This window comes from Portunus trituberculatus, chromosome 19 (assembly GCF_017591435.1).
Source record: "Portunus trituberculatus isolate SZX2019 chromosome 19, ASM1759143v1, whole genome shotgun sequence".
Lineage (NCBI taxonomy): Eukaryota > Metazoa > Arthropoda > Malacostraca > Decapoda > Portunidae > Portunus > Portunus trituberculatus.
Genome location: NC_059273.1, coordinates 8789769 through 8805357, shown reverse-complemented (window position 1 = coordinate 8805357; position 15589 = coordinate 8789769). Strand labels below are relative to the sequence as shown.

At 40.6% G+C, this 15589-nt stretch overlaps 1 protein-coding gene across 1 annotated transcript; it reads right to left on the bottom strand.

Moving 5' to 3' along the window:
* Positions 1–3222: 3222 nt before the first annotated feature.
* Positions 3223–15532, bottom strand: LOC123506257 (centrosomal protein of 290 kDa-like). Its single transcript, XM_045258194.1, is given in 26 exon segments — positions 3223–5419; positions 5422–6142; positions 6364–6574; positions 6934–7099; positions 7343–7524; positions 7662–7767; positions 7889–8047; positions 8273–8440; positions 8837–8983; positions 9091–9249; positions 9719–9826; positions 10006–10252; positions 10355–10505; positions 10606–10690; positions 11164–11308; positions 11408–11598; positions 11868–12000; positions 12231–12343; positions 12602–12724; positions 13008–13144; positions 13428–13563; positions 13841–13936; positions 14069–14224; positions 14495–14599; positions 15025–15144; positions 15298–15532. Coding segments are annotated over 25 exon segments (6072 nt in total). The 5' UTR covers positions 15109–15144; positions 15298–15532; the 3' UTR covers positions 3223–3376.
* Between the last annotated feature and the right edge of the window lie 57 nt (positions 15533–15589).

Sequence of the window (15589 nt, the reverse complement as noted above, 5' to 3'; positions counted from 1 at the left end):
GGTCAGGCTGGTTGAGGGGGAGCGGTGCCTCTTCTCCGTGCCATTGGCGGCTACTGTACGAGGCTAGTGGGTGAAGGGTGGGAGGGCTTGGGGGAGGGAACGGTCATGTGGTGTACCCTAATATAACTCCGCTTGGAACATTTTAAGTGGCTCTCATTACTTCATGTCGTCTTCCTCTTGCCTTCTCTTCCCTCTTCTTTTCCTCTTTCACATATTTACGGTGGTTCTTTTTAATTCTTTCTTTCCTCTTGCGTACTCTTTCCCATCTTTTTCTATGATTTTTTTTTTTTTTTTTTTACTCAGGCGTTTTTTTTTTTCCTCTTCCTTTATTTTGCTTGTTTGTTCATTTATCAATTTGTTCTATATTATACATACTGAATCTATAGTCTTATGTGTATTCTTGTTGGGTGTAAGTTCTCTATTATCACTTTTAGGATAATCCAGTGGTATAATATTTGCAATTTATCTCACAATCTATATTTATGTTATCATGATACTAATTTATTTTCTTTCCTCAAATTTTTATTCAATTAATCCCTCTTTCCTCTCGTGATTCAAGCCGATATTTATACCAGCATTGTTACTCATCATAGTTTTCAGCGAAATTTATTAATTGCCTTCTTAGAGGTTTTATTTTCAACTTTTTCCTTCTGCACTTGCGCATATTCGTACTATGTTAGTCAGTTTTCCTTGAAGCCTTTATAATGCACATTATTTTTTCATTTATCATAAATACGACTCCATTTCCTCTTAATTTTCCTCAGTATCACCATCACAGCATCCTGTTTGTCACATTCAATTAGTCTTTCCCCATCCCCCCTCCCGCCCACCATGCGTCACACAATGTACAGTATCCTTATCGTATGTCGCTCCCCGCCTCTCACGTGCACTCCGGCCCTCTCTTCTCCGAATGTAAAATGACTCTTATCTCTTGCATGTTTTTCCTCCTAAGTTTTCCTAGTGGGCAGCACACCCTCCCTTCTACACACAATCTCTCTCTCTCTCTCTCTCTCTCTCTCTCTCTCTCTCTCTCTCTCTCTCTGACAAAACTCCACGGCAAAAATAAGTATTTTTTGCATATTACAGTTTCCTCTTCATTTACTCTTTCTTATATACCCAAATAACTGAAAAAAAAAATAATCACACATACACACACTTGAGCACTACACCCATTCATTCATCGTCATCTTCATCATCGTTATTGCCATCGTCATAAATCCCTCTTCGTCTATACCCGTCAGGTTCCGAGGCTCCAAGAGACTGTGGGACGTGAGCTGGGGACGCGGGAGTAATGAAGGGCCGATGGAGAGCGTGGGTGTACTGGGGAAGGGAGTACTGAGGTAGCAAGATGGGGGAGGAAGAGGACGAAGAGCCAGAGGGAGGGAGGGTAGCGTCTGGTGTCTGCCGAACCGGGGTACACACTATAGGCGGTGAAACAGAATACAAGGGAGGCTTTATATCAGGAGGGAACAAGTGGTGAACTGTTGATAGGAGAAAGAGGAGGACAAGGGAGAAGACGAGGAGAGGCACGAGGAGGACAACAGGAATGGAAGAGGGCAAACCAGAGCTATGTAACACAGCAACGAAATAAAGAGGTCTATTTCATATCTTCCTTTACGAAATAGATATAGACTGATAGATAAATAGATTAACTGATAGAAAGATAGATAGACTTGTATAGATAGATAAATAAAACAAATTTTACCCACAAGGTCGAATTTGTATCTAATCCCCATTGAAATCCTTGTCTTAGGGACGTGAATGGCTTAGCACTATCTGTTCGCCGAGTACAGTGTATATTATTGATTGATCTTTTACCCTTTGACCTTCGTAATGGGCCTTTTGCTTTCTTTCTCTCCTCCCTTGGCTTCCCAGTTCCCTCCCTTCATTCTCACTTTCCGTCTATTTTTCGCCACCCGACGCCACGCTACTGTTCTCTCGAAATAAATAACCTTTATATTTCCAAACAGAAGCCGAGTTTCTATTGTCTTTTTGGCCAATAATCGCATCCTGTTTATGGCGCTCCGGAAAGACACGATGGAGTAGAAGTAATGATAACAATGAGAGAAAAGGGAAGGGAAGGTATGAGGAGTAGCGAGTGACGGTGATGGCGGCGGCGGTGGTGATAATGATGGGAAGTGGTGGTGATGATGGTGGGTGGTATAGCAGTATTAATGATGATGGGAAGATAAGGCAGTACAAGGATGTAGCGACAGAGTAACGTTTGCATTATGGATCACTGAGGTAACGGTGATGAGAAATATGGCGTCATGGCGATGGAAAAAAAAGAAATAATAAATAACGATAATGACAAAAAAGTGACATAACGTATCAAAATTATCACAATATGTCTGAAAGTAGATATTTTTCACAGCAGATTCATTTTTTCATGCATAAATGTTGAGTGAAGTGTAATATTTCAACAAGTACTTCTTTTGTATTCACATCGAAAGAAAAATAAATACATAAATAGACACATAGATAAATAACTAGATATACAATAAAATACAAATAAACTATCCATTTTAAAAAACCATTACCATATTACACTCGAGATGGGGAATGAGGAAGTGTCTAGCTGAGTGATAGAGGGATGTTGAAAGATGACGGACAGAGATAAGAAGAAGGTGTGGAAGAAATACAGTTGTTCAGCTTAAAAACTCACATATTATCCTCAATGAGTATATTTTTCCCACTCCTCCCCCTCCTCCTCCTCCTGTTACTTCCCTTCTATACTCTCATCCCTTTCTTCCTCTTCCTCTGCCCCTCCATCCTCTCCCCTGATGGCTTCTCCTCCTCCCCGCTAGCTAAATGATGGGAATATGTTGCCATTATGATATCAGCCTTCCTCCTTATTACGAGAGAGAGAGAGAGAGAGAGAGAGAGAGAGAGAGAGAGAGAGAGAGAGAGAGAGAGAGAGAGAGAGAGAGAATTCTGATAGGGTTTGTTAATGAAAGAAGAGAAATGAGTAGTAGAGAGCAAGAGGAGGAGGCGGAGGAGGAGGTTTACGAGAGTATGTAGCATTAGGGTTGTTTAATAATTGGTGACAAGAAGCTTTACAGTCACACAAATTCATACTAACACTACACCTATACAAGAAGGAAGCACACACAATGGATAAAAATTAGAGAATGAACACAACAGTTACCATTTCAATAACAGATGCAGCATACAACAACTACATACTAAATATACATTCTGATGACAGAAGAAAACACTAAACAAGGAACTTCAATTTCATTACTAAAACACATACAAAAATAGTAATTAATCCCAATTTTTTTCATTAGAACCATATTTTTCACACCCAAAGACAATGCAATAATAGAATAGTAGTCTGCAAACACCGCTCCAACTGTTCACACCCTCTGTGCTACTAACCATTGTTTTGGAGTTTGTCAAGCTGCCTCTGTAGTCTGGTCACTGTCAGTCTGGCTTGCCGCAGCTCATGAACCAGCCGTGCAGAAGGAGTGTCTTCAGATATGCCCTCCAATAATGTCAATTTCTGCAGTAACGTTTCCTTCTCCCTCAACAGAGTCTCCTCCCTTGCTGCAGCCTCCTGTACCACACCCTTCACATGACACAGAAGCCTGGATTTCTGACGCAACTGTTCCTCCAGTGTGGTGATGCGTGACTCGTACTCCAAGACCACAGCTGCCCCTGTTTTGCGTCGACCAGCTGGGCTTTTCCTTTCTGTCAAAAGTTTATCTTCCTCTTCCTCCTCTTTCTGTTGCAAACGGTATCTTAGCGCAGCGACTTCCTCCATAGCATCATGCAGCCTTGACTCTAAGCTGTGCTTCTCTTCCAGTGCCTTTTTCAGCTGTAGTCTAAACTTAATTTCATTTTCATCCTGTTCCGATTGTAATGCATGGGAAACTGAAGGAGTATGATCTTCTTTCTCAGCACCTCCTACTGGTTTCTTTGGTGTTCTCTCAGGGGATGGGCTGACCCTAGTCTGCCTCAGGGGTCTCCTACGGGGGCCTGGGGAAGGCTGGCTTTGATTTGCACTTCCTATTTCCGCAGAGTCAAGTGTTTTCAGGCAGACGCGACACAGCTTGTCTGTTGATGTTTTACTCAGATTGTTAAATTTATGTTGCAAAGAAAATTTTTCTTTTTCAACTCTACTCAAAAGTTCTCTGCTGGTGGTGAGTTTCTTGACATTATCTTCCTGAGCAGTTTCTAGCTCTTTAATTCGAGCTTTTAATTTGTCCATTGCAACCTTCACTTTCTTCCTCTCCTCCCACCTAACCACCTGTTCATGGCTCCTGGCCCTTCGAGCTTCACTCTCCTGGACCTCCTCAGTGCCTTCCATCTTCTCAAGTTTCCCCTGTAGAATCTCAATGGTTCGTGCTACTGCTGCAGCAGACCTCCCTTCCATGTCTTCCAGTCGCTTCTTCAGAGTGCTGTTAGCATTCTTCTGCTGGAGCATGAGTCTCTCTATTTTTAGCTTTTCTGTTGTAAGTGTCTTAACTTTTTGACTGAGATCTCCTATTTCAGCACTGCTTTTCTCTTTCATTTCTGTCAAGGAGAGGCTCTGCTCATTGTAATTCTTTCGCAGTTCATCTCTCTCAGCTGAAACCTTTTCCAACTCTGCTTTAAAAGATTCAGTCAGTCTGCTGGTAGCCTGGGATACTTCCTTTTCAACATTCACTGGATCTGCCTCTTGCTGCTTAGTTTCTTCTTGTAATATACTTTCCTTCATATCATTAACAGCAAGAGTGAGCTTGGCCACCTGCTTCTCTTTCTCAATAAGCTGATCCCTCAACTTCTCCACCAGTGTTCTCATAATAGCTGAAGGTGTACGACTAGCAGAAGTTTTTAATGTACTTATCTCATTTTGCATTTGATCTCTCTCTGCACGCAACTTGTGTATCTCACCTGACAGTCTCTCCACCTCCCTCTGGTGTTGCTGTATTCGCACCTGACTAGATACCTCCATATGGTCTTTCTCCTCAGCATGCTCACGTCGAGAAATTGCCAAATCACGTTCCAGTTCCATCACCTTCTTCTCAGAGACATTTAACTGGGCTCTGGATTCGTTCAGTTGCTTTTCAACCATTTTTATAGTTTCTTCTAAATTCTGGATCTGGATTGTCTGTGCCTGTTTCAAAGACGAGGATGAAAAGTCATGGGTTGGAATGCTGTCTATTTGAGACTGGAGTTCACGCACTTTGGCCTGTGCCTCATCACGTTTCTGAGTCATGTGGTAAAGTTCATCCTTATATTTAGCAATAAGGCTCTGTCTCTCCTCATGCTCTTTGGCAAGCAGGTTCTGATAGTGAGTGATGGTGTTCTGGCTCAGACGGAGGCGTTCCTTCAGCCCCTCCATAACCACTCTTACACTCTCATCATCAGGCAGAACTTCATTGAGTTCTGTTGTGTCTCTGGAATGTTCATCTTCCTTGAATGGCTGGTAGACTCTTTTGTGGCCTTACCCAGTTGTCTTAATTCATTGATAATTTTGTCTCTGGCAATAACTTCTATTTCTTTTTCTCTGAGTTCCTTCTGAATTGTACTCTTTTCATTTTTCAATTTCTCTGTCTCTTTATCTGCTATTTCTAATAATGTTACTTTGTTCCTCAAGCAATCCAAGGTTTCCTCAAACTGCTTTGACAACGGAAGCGATGTGTCAGGAACGTCAAGAAGTGTCAGAGTCTTCCTGTTGATCACTGCTTCCTTGTGTCTCTTCTCGTGCTTTGCTAGAGCTTCATTCAGCTCAGCCTCTCTTTCATCACACACCAATTGCTCATCCATCCACATCTTTTCCAAACTAATTAACTGTGTTTGCAATTCACTTATCCTCTGTTCTTTTTTCTCTAACAGTTTAAGATGGAGAATCTCATTTGACTCAAAAGCTTGCACCTTTTCCTCCAGTTCAACATTCCTTAGCCTGGCTTCTTCTAATTTGGTGCACCAGCTGGACACATGAGTGGAGGGTTTGGAGGATGACAGGGCTGTCTTGAGGTCATCTAAAGCCTCCTGTTTTACTTTGAGTTGTCTGAGAGTGATGTGAGATTCCATCTTATCATGCTGAGCACTCTGTAAGGCTTCCTGGAGACTGTTTCTCTCTTGCCTCATTGTCTCCAGGATGTCAGCCAATTGTTCTTGCTGTGACAGAGGCACAGCACCTGCATACTGTTGCCTGCACCAAAGAAATAAAAAAAATTACATGTACCTTAATGAAATGTCAAGATAAATATGCACTTTATTTTTAAAGAACTAAGAACAGCCTGAAATGTTTCATGGCCTGAAACTGCTTGTCTACAATACAATACATTTGATTTATACCTCTATTCTCCAAAGCCTTACATAAGGTAAAGACTGTTAACAGACTCCCAAAAGCAAAAGCAGCACAGCACTCACCTGAGGTCTCTGATGATGAGGTGGAGGCGAGTGGCCCTGGCCCAGCTGGTGTCGGTGGAAGTCTCAAGCAGACGCTCTCTGTCCCTCACCTGCTGTGCCAAACGGAACACCTCAGCACTCTGCTTTTCCTCCACAAGTTTCAGTTCTTCTACTTGATGAATTAACTCCAGGTTCTTGACTTTTAGAAAAGTTACCTCTTGATGAAGATAATCTGGAATGGGGGAGTTAATTAAACTAAGATCTCAAACTCATCAATACATTACAATAGTTTCATTTGGTATAAGTTAAATCAATCTACATAATTAGTTCCCTGGATGGTGGGGAGAATGACTGGGTCACACAACCTGTGGTCAGTTTGAAGGAATATTGCCACTATTCCTTGTGACTTGAAGAAATGGAACAAGGGAAAAGACAGCTTTTTTTTTTTCTCCCTATAATTTCATTCCCACAATGAAACAAACATGATGTTCTGTTTCCTCTAAGGACAATCTCAGATGGTTTCATGCACTAATTCTTATCACTTAAAAATGAATAACAGCAAGAGTACATAGATATCTAGCAGCATCTTACGTATTTTAGAACGTTCATCACTGATAGCAGCCAGATCCTGGGTCTCTTGCCTCAGCTGGTCCAATTCAGTCTGACTGATGGACTCGAGCAGTTGTCTTTGCTTCATCTGGGTGTCCATCACATTCAATGCTGCCTTGAGATGCTGCATGCTGGAGGACAGCTGGACCTAGCCAAGCAAGGACATTACAATCAGAAATCTGTCACATGACTTTCCATTCAACATGCTTGGCTCACAACCAAGAAGGCCTGTTTCCAAGTCCTTGGTGTGGCGGGGCAAATGGGCGAGGCTCTTAATGTGTAGCCCCTGTTCACATATGTACAGTACATGGCACACATAAAGAAAGCTATCTGTTATAAGATGATCAGTACCATTTATTGTCACATTTATTACAAAAACCAGAACACATACTTTTTCATTGGTGAGATCCTCCACTTTCCTCCTGACACTCTCATACTCCTGGGGCAGAATGGCGCCTTGGAGGTTGTGCCGTAGCTCTGCCTCGGTGGTCTGCAGGCTGAGATTCATCTTGGAGGTAGCTTCAAGTGACTTGTCTAGCTCCTGTACCCTCCGGTGCAACTCCTCACACTCTCCTGCAAATCCAGCATGTTAGGTTAAAAAAGAGAGCAGGATATATGTGTATCTGTGGAGGAGAAGGAAACAAATTCCTATCAAAGTAATGAATTTCAAATAGTGGCAATCATAACAAGAAATAGGCCAACTTTCTTACTCTTAATGGTCTGGTACATGACTGCTGCATGCTCAGCCTTCTGCTTCTCTGCTAGTTCACGCAATTCCACGGCTGCCAACTGCTTGGACAGCAGAGCAATCTGTGGCTGGAAGTATGCACAACAATATTACTAGAACCATTGCTTTGTTTAGACATGTGAATAAGTCTGCTGATTCTAAATTTGTACATATATTGGTGCATATCTCATATGATTCTGGACATGTTACCTGGACTGGTGTGGCACTGCCTCCCACCAAGTTGAGAGAGGCCTGGAGAGAATGCACCTTCTCCCTGGCACTCTGAAGCTGCTGGCACAACTGTTCCCGTTCATGCAGTAGTTTTTGTTTCTCAGCCTCAAGTTCCTGCCCTTGAGTTTTTTCCTGCATCTTAAGATGAGAAAAAACTTCATTTGAGATTTATTTGCAAATGTAATCAGCCATTCTATTATCATTTTCTAGCTCTACCATTCTTTCATTATTCATCTTTGTACATTGAATATTCTTGTCTTTACTAACTATAATACTGGACTTGTGACTACAATGCTATACAAACATGAACATGCCCATACAAGGCTACAGTAAAGATAATCAACCATAGAACTGATTGCATACCATGTGGCTTTGTGCCTGAAGCAGGGAGCGATACTTGGCCGTGGTGGCAGCCAGCTGAGCACAGGTCTGGTCCGCTGCTGTCCGTGGAACACATTGACTCAGTTCATTCTCAAGCCGGTAGATGCGATGCTTCAAAATCTCTTGTTCTTTCTCACTTTCATGCTTAAGCTTTATTTGTGCAAGGAAAGAAAAAATCAATGTATCAAATGATTCATACAAATAAAAAATGAATGGTCCACCTTCAAGTATAAAAACAGTTGTTCTGTTTTCAATACAGTGCAAAATCATAATCAAATTCTGATGATGAAATTTATTTACTATTGTTCTTCTTACAATAACCTCTCTCAAAGTAGCATTGAATATATATATATATATATATATATATATATATATATATATATATATATATATATATATATATATATATATATATATATATATATATTTACTACACAATTCAAATTCTATTAGTTAAATAATTCACAGAAATGTTGTTACCATAAACACATCACTATATGTTTATGATGAATAACTTAGTGTGACACCCTCCCTGAGGCCACACACCTGCTGCACTTGAAGAAGACTCTGCTGGAGAGTCTCTAGTCGTTCTTTGAGTTGCTGGTGCAGGGAGAAAATGTCCTTCTCCTGGTTAGTACTAAGACGCTTTGATATCTCCAAATCGTATCGAAGCTCAGCAAGTTTTCTTCCCAGCTACAAATATGAAGAAGATAATGCTTAGTAACATAGCAAGAAAGGATGGATTGGCATCACTTTAACCATGTGTAAAGAAAGGATTAGACAGCTTATGTGAGTCTCACCTTGGCATCAGCACCAGGCTGGCAGGAGGCAAGAGTGTCGAGGGCAGCCTGCAGCTCCTCCCTCTGGGCCTTCAGAGCACCCACCTCACCCTCCAGATCATTCAAGGTCTTTCCCAGTTCTGCTTTCTCTGTCTGCCATTGCTCCTGCTCCTTGGCTAACTGCAAGATAAATTAAGACAGTTCAGCAGATACTAGAGGTACATTACAAAATTTCAGTGTAATGTGCTATATTCCTAAAGAAAAGGAACTCATAAATACATTTGGACAAGGATAACAATTTTTAAGACACCTCTCAAATCAATATGAATTGTACATCTTAACAACTGAGTATTCTGAAAGGGACACTGAAGATAAATGTTGAGGAGAGCACAGTGATGGTTTCTAATATGATGGAAAAGCATGACTTTTAAAAAAAATAATGGCATAAGTATGGCAGCAGTAAAAAAATTTCAGATACTTATAGAAAGAAAGAAATTGGAAAAGTATTAAATTTTAAGTATTTGGGGACAATATCATGTATACATGGCTTGATAAATGACAAAACAAGAAAGAGTTCTGCAAAATATCATCACTTTACAATGTAATGGATTAGAGACATTCCCTCTCTAACAATTATGAAGCAGCTTACCAGTGTATTGAGATCTGACACTTGCACTCTCAAATCCTCAAACTGTGCAGTGTAGATACCAACTGTCTTCTCTCTCTCACTGATTTCTTCTTCTCTCTTACTGCACTCCTGAGTGAAACATACACGATGAGAAGTCAGTCCAGTAAATGCATCATATACCACATGAATAATTATATAACAGAAATTACTTTGGGTCATTTAATGAACAAAAAAAATATTAGATCGTACTAAACTGATATTCTGAATTTAGAATATAACTAACAAATAAAGGGGAAAAAACTGATTACCTGCATTAAATAATTGACTTGACTTTTGAGTTTAGCAATAATCTCTTCTGTTGAGGGAGGCAGGTCACCAAGGGCCTTGATGAGCTGATCCAGGGCAGCCGTGGGAGACCTGCTGGCCAGCTCTGATATGGCTTGTGGGGAAACTTCTTCCTGGGAACTCCTTGGTGTCTCTTCTTTTTCTGGAGGCTTTTTCCTCTTCAGCTCATTCTGAATCACTCTCTCTAATGAAGCCTTTTCACCTTCAAGCCTAAAAGAAATTAAATCTTTAAGGAAAGATACAAGTTAATCGGCACACAACACAAAACAAAATAAGGAAAAAGATGCAAAATTAAGGAAATACAACTCTCACCTCAGACACTTTGCCTGCAGTGCCTCCAGCTGTGCCTGTGTGTCATGGTCGGTGTAATCTTCCCAGCGCTGGTGAAGAAGTTGACTCACTGCATCACTAAGGTGGGTTATCTGCCCCTCAAGAGACTGTAGCTGCTGTCCCGATGATGGCTCTGCTAGAAAGAAAATTATATCATTAGCTTTATCCATTTTAGAAAACTACCTTAATAATTGTGAAGACATTAAGTGATGTGGATTTCCATTGTCACTGACCAGGTTTGGCTGCTCTGGGAACCTCTATTGTGGTAAGCTGCAAGGAACTCTTCGTGTTGGAAAGCTCTCGGGTCATTTCATATATCTGAAAAATTTGACTATGTTTTACTAACATAACCATTGCAGTAATATATGTGAAAGAACAAGATCATACCATTGCATTTACAACACAAAATGTCTAATAATTACTGATGACAACTGATATCTTTCCAGGGGTCATATAAACAGGAGAAAACAAAACCGAATAATAAAAAGTTTTAAAAATAGAAAAAGTGAACCTCTTTTCTTATACAGTAATTAACTGAAGGACAGTATATTGTAGTACATGTTTCTTAATTCAATCTTTCTCTCTCTCTCTCTCACTGATTACTTTATTCTGTCATGGATTGATGAAGTCATATTATCTTCACTAATGAGCCAAAACACAATTCTTTCTTATCTCTCTCTCTCTCTCTCTCTCTCTTGGGACTCTCACTCTCAGTGGCTCTTTTCCTCACACTTTTGTCCCATAGACGACTGCACCTTACATAAAGGAAAGAAAAGCATCAATGGACTAACCTTTGTACGCAGAGCAACCTTATCATCCTGCAGCTTGTTGACCTGGCTGGTGAGGCGCTCTATGATACTCTTGCTCTCCTGCCAGTGAGTCTTCTTCACCCCCGGCAGGTCAATGTCTTCACGGGGCTCAAGATTCAACTGCTCCCTGTGTGATGACAAGTTTTCTTATAATACTGTTTCACAATGACTTCACTGTAAGCACAGTACTTCACATAAGCAGATGACTAGGAAGGCAAATCCTCACCTAAGCTGGCAGTTTTCATCCAACACATCATTGATATTGATCTGCAAGGAGTTGACGAGACCTGTCAGCTGGGTGAGTTGGGTGTCCCTCATCCTCACTTGACTCCGCACCTCCTTCAACTCCCGCACTGCATCTGCCAGGGAGAATTCCCCAGCAAGATGGGACTGCAGCTCACCAATTACTGTTGACAGCTGAGATATAAATATAAAGGTTATCATTCATCATACTAATGGCTGTTGACTCCTGAACTAAGCTCACATTTTTTGTCTTAGCCATATAGTTAAAAAAAATCATTGTTGTCCCATTTCCTGGAAGTATTCATATTCATTCCTTAAGTTAACAGCATCTCTACAAATTCAATTTGAATGTTTATCTTAAAAGATGGACAGAGTATATATAGCAAACAGATACACTCTGAACACAACAACATATCAACACTGCCATGCACAGAATGACTCACATCTTGTGCATGGAGCTGAGCATCTTCCTCAGCAGCCAACAGCTGTGTGCGCATCTGTTGCAGCTGCTTCCGGGCATCACTCAGCTCACTGCGCAGCTGTATAATCATGCCACTCTCTGCACTGGCTGCTGGACTGAAATTCAGCTAATTATGCATATAACCTTTCCTGTCATGAGAAAACTTTTTATTTTCAATTGTCTATTTGCTTTATTTTATTTCTAACGATGGTGCAATATTCTCTGCCCTTTTTCTCAATTACTATTTTTCTTTTCACATCTGTTGATTGAACAAAATTTTCATCTACCTCTACATTTTCCATTTTTTAGTGATTAGCAATGTTTTGTTAACCATTCAATGACTCACACTTTGGCTTTCTTCAACTGGGCAATGACATGTGCACTGTTGTCCATCTCCTTGCTTGCCTCCTTCAGTTGTTGGCTCAAATGACTCACTTCCTCTCCCCTCTCCTTCAGTTCCTGTGTATGTACATACCATACTCATCACTTGTACCAATGGTGAAGAGTACAAAATTATATACACCTGCACTAATAGAAAAAAATAGGACAATATTAATATACTGAATGAATGAACATGAAGTGATTACTTTGCAATACTAATATATGGAAACAAACCAAATTAAAATAAAATCCTATGCAGACTGCTTGCTTATTAAGTGGACATCATGAAGGAAATACCATACACAGGATATTTTTATGCTGTACAAAAAAACTAACCTTCTCTAGCTGTAGAATTCTTACAGACTCGCCATGAATGTAAGCACCTGAGGCAAGCATGGGCCTTTGCTGCAGCTGAGCCTTCACATTCTGCAACTCTTCCTCTCTTTGTCTCACCACAACCTGCAATGATTATAAGAACAAGAATGAGTATGAATGCAAAATATGCATACAATGAGACTTGACAAGCAACTATAGACAGTATCTATAAACACACACAATGGAATGTGGTCCATGCAAGGAACAAAAGTTGGATGCTGGTATATATATGAAGATAAGACAGTATGAGCATAGATTACAACTAATGAAAATTTTCTAAAAGTGAGAAAAAAAAGGGACTATAAAAATACATATAAATAAATAAGTTTTCCATTTAAAGTCAAATTCTACTTATAAATGAGTGTACCTCTAGCTGATCCACTCTGGCATCCACAGCAGCACTCAGCTCATCATATCGGCGCTGGATACGAGCCTTTTCACCAGACAGCTCCTCCACGTGGCTGCGAACACCCTCTAGCTCACCTTGTGCCATCATGAGCCTCTCTGGGGACAACAAATAGATGTGCATAACTCCACACAAAAATATTACTGTATCATCAAAAACTATTTTACCCCATCTCTTTCTTTCTTTACAGGTAATAATAAGAAATTGGATATTTACCAGAAAAAGAATGCTTGAAAGTTTGAATCAAAAGAGCATGTTGAAATTGGAGATCACTGGTGAAATAAGATGACATAGTGATGGCAAAGAACACAGTACCAGCAGCATACATACAGTATGTCTGCCAAATACCATGATTACATTACTGCTGGTCTAATCACACACCCTGGACATGTTTGTGTGACTCCTTGAGCTGCAGGTAGTCTGAAGTGATGCTGGAGATTTCCTTGGTTGCCTCTGCCAGACGTTCCTCCATTTCAACCAACGATACACGCAAAGTTCCTCTCTCCTCATCACATGCCTGGAGGTTCAGAAGCTACTCACTGATACATAAATACTGGATCTCTTATCATCATTTTCCCACACGGTCCTTTGCACTTCTCGAGAATTAATGCCTACACATTCATTAAAAGATGCATTACTTAATAATACGTACACAAAAAATCATTGTTGGAAACTCTGATAATGTAGAGTATTAATGATCTAAAATTATGAATTCCACTTTAAGTGTAACAAACTTCAATGAGAGTACATTTATAAGATAGAAGATTGGCTGGTAAAACTGTCTCTGCACACACCTGTAGGTCATCCATGAACTGCTGTAGCTCAATGTTCTTCTGTCTTAGTGACTCTTCCATTTCTTTCTTCTTTAGTCGCCAGCTGGATGACCAGTCCTTTGAAAAGATTACTTGTAAAGCTTACTGTGCCTAAATTAAGAAAAAAAATCTTCACATTTCTCTCAGAATAATACTATACACACTCTATATATACATGCTTTGCTGAGTATACACTACCTGTTGACTTACATATGCAATGTGCTCATCTTCCTTTCCTACAGCTTCTCCATTTTGAATCAACTTTTGAAGGCGCTTCACCTCCTGCTCCAGCTCTCGCTCCCTCTTGGCGTCCCTACGGCCAGCAGACTCTGCCAGGTGGCCCAGTTCCTCCTCCAGGGCCAAGGCCTGCAGTTACAGAAAGGGACATGGCAATGTACTAAATAAAAGAAAGCTAGAAACAGCTATGCACAAATGTTAAACACTCATTTTTTTATAGGTTTTAATTTCATTCCATTTACTATTCATATGCTATCGTGTAATAAAAGTTTGTTCAAGAAAAGTCTCTATAATGGGTATCAATGAAAATATGTACTGTATATAAAAAACAGTAACCTGTATTTCCTTGCAGAAATCCAAGAAAGTCTACTTCAAGATCAGTCCCTTGAGAGGCCTCACCTGTGTGTGTTTGGCCAGCATCACAGCCTGGCTCAGTGTGAACAGCATCTCCAGTTTCTCCACCGTCTTGTCTCGTGTCCGCACCCTGGTGATGCCAGCCAGGGCCTGCACATAACACAATAAACACCCAACTTGTGAAGAAGTCAGACACTGAAGAGAGGGCTGCCTTGATTATTGAAACCTTGATTTAGTTAAAAAAGTAATGTTAATGATTTTTGAGCGTCATAACCCACATGCTAATTTTATTGACCCAATAGAATTAACATCATAATAAATCATGCAGCACAGCCAGTGGCATGGCATCATTTATCAATTCAGTCTTATAATAAATACATATATAGTGAGGTCACTTATATACATACTACATGTAGGCTTTGGGTGAAATTTTGTGGAATGGAGGTGTACTACATATTCCTACAGATTAGGTACACACAATGACCCAACCCAAATATGACTAATTCACTCTGCCTTCTTATCAATTTCCCTCAGCCTTTCCATGACATTGTGACAGAGGGACATGACATACTGACCTGGTAGAGCTCCTCCAGCTGGGCCTCCTCCCAGTCCCCTGCTTCATCTGCCACCCCTCGAAGGTACTCCCAATCTATATGCATTCTTCTCTTTCCTGTAGCAACCAAAGACTTTCAGATCTGTAATAATAAAACCAGACAAGATTCAAAGCACTGTTCACTTCTGACATAACTTATGTGTCACTATTTTTTGCCTCCATTGCTTCTTAGAGCACCAGTAAGACGCATAATAACCACTCCCTTGAATATGGGGGTTGGTCTATCACTACTTACCTATAACTGTTCCTTCTTTCAACTACTTCACACGTGCTGCATTCGAAAACGTCACCTCTTCACCCATTTGACTATCAGCACAACGCAGCATTATTGCATGATCTTTTCTCTGCTCGTTAAGGATACAGCGTAAATAGATCAGCAATACATCAAGAACGCTCGCCTTGGGTAATCACCTGCCGCAGCGACGTGACGTTTGTTGACAGCTGAGCGCCGCAGGTGTCATGGCAACGCCCACGTGTTTCTGTTGTTGCGTCACTGAATGATGCTTCAATGAATTCCTGGAAATATA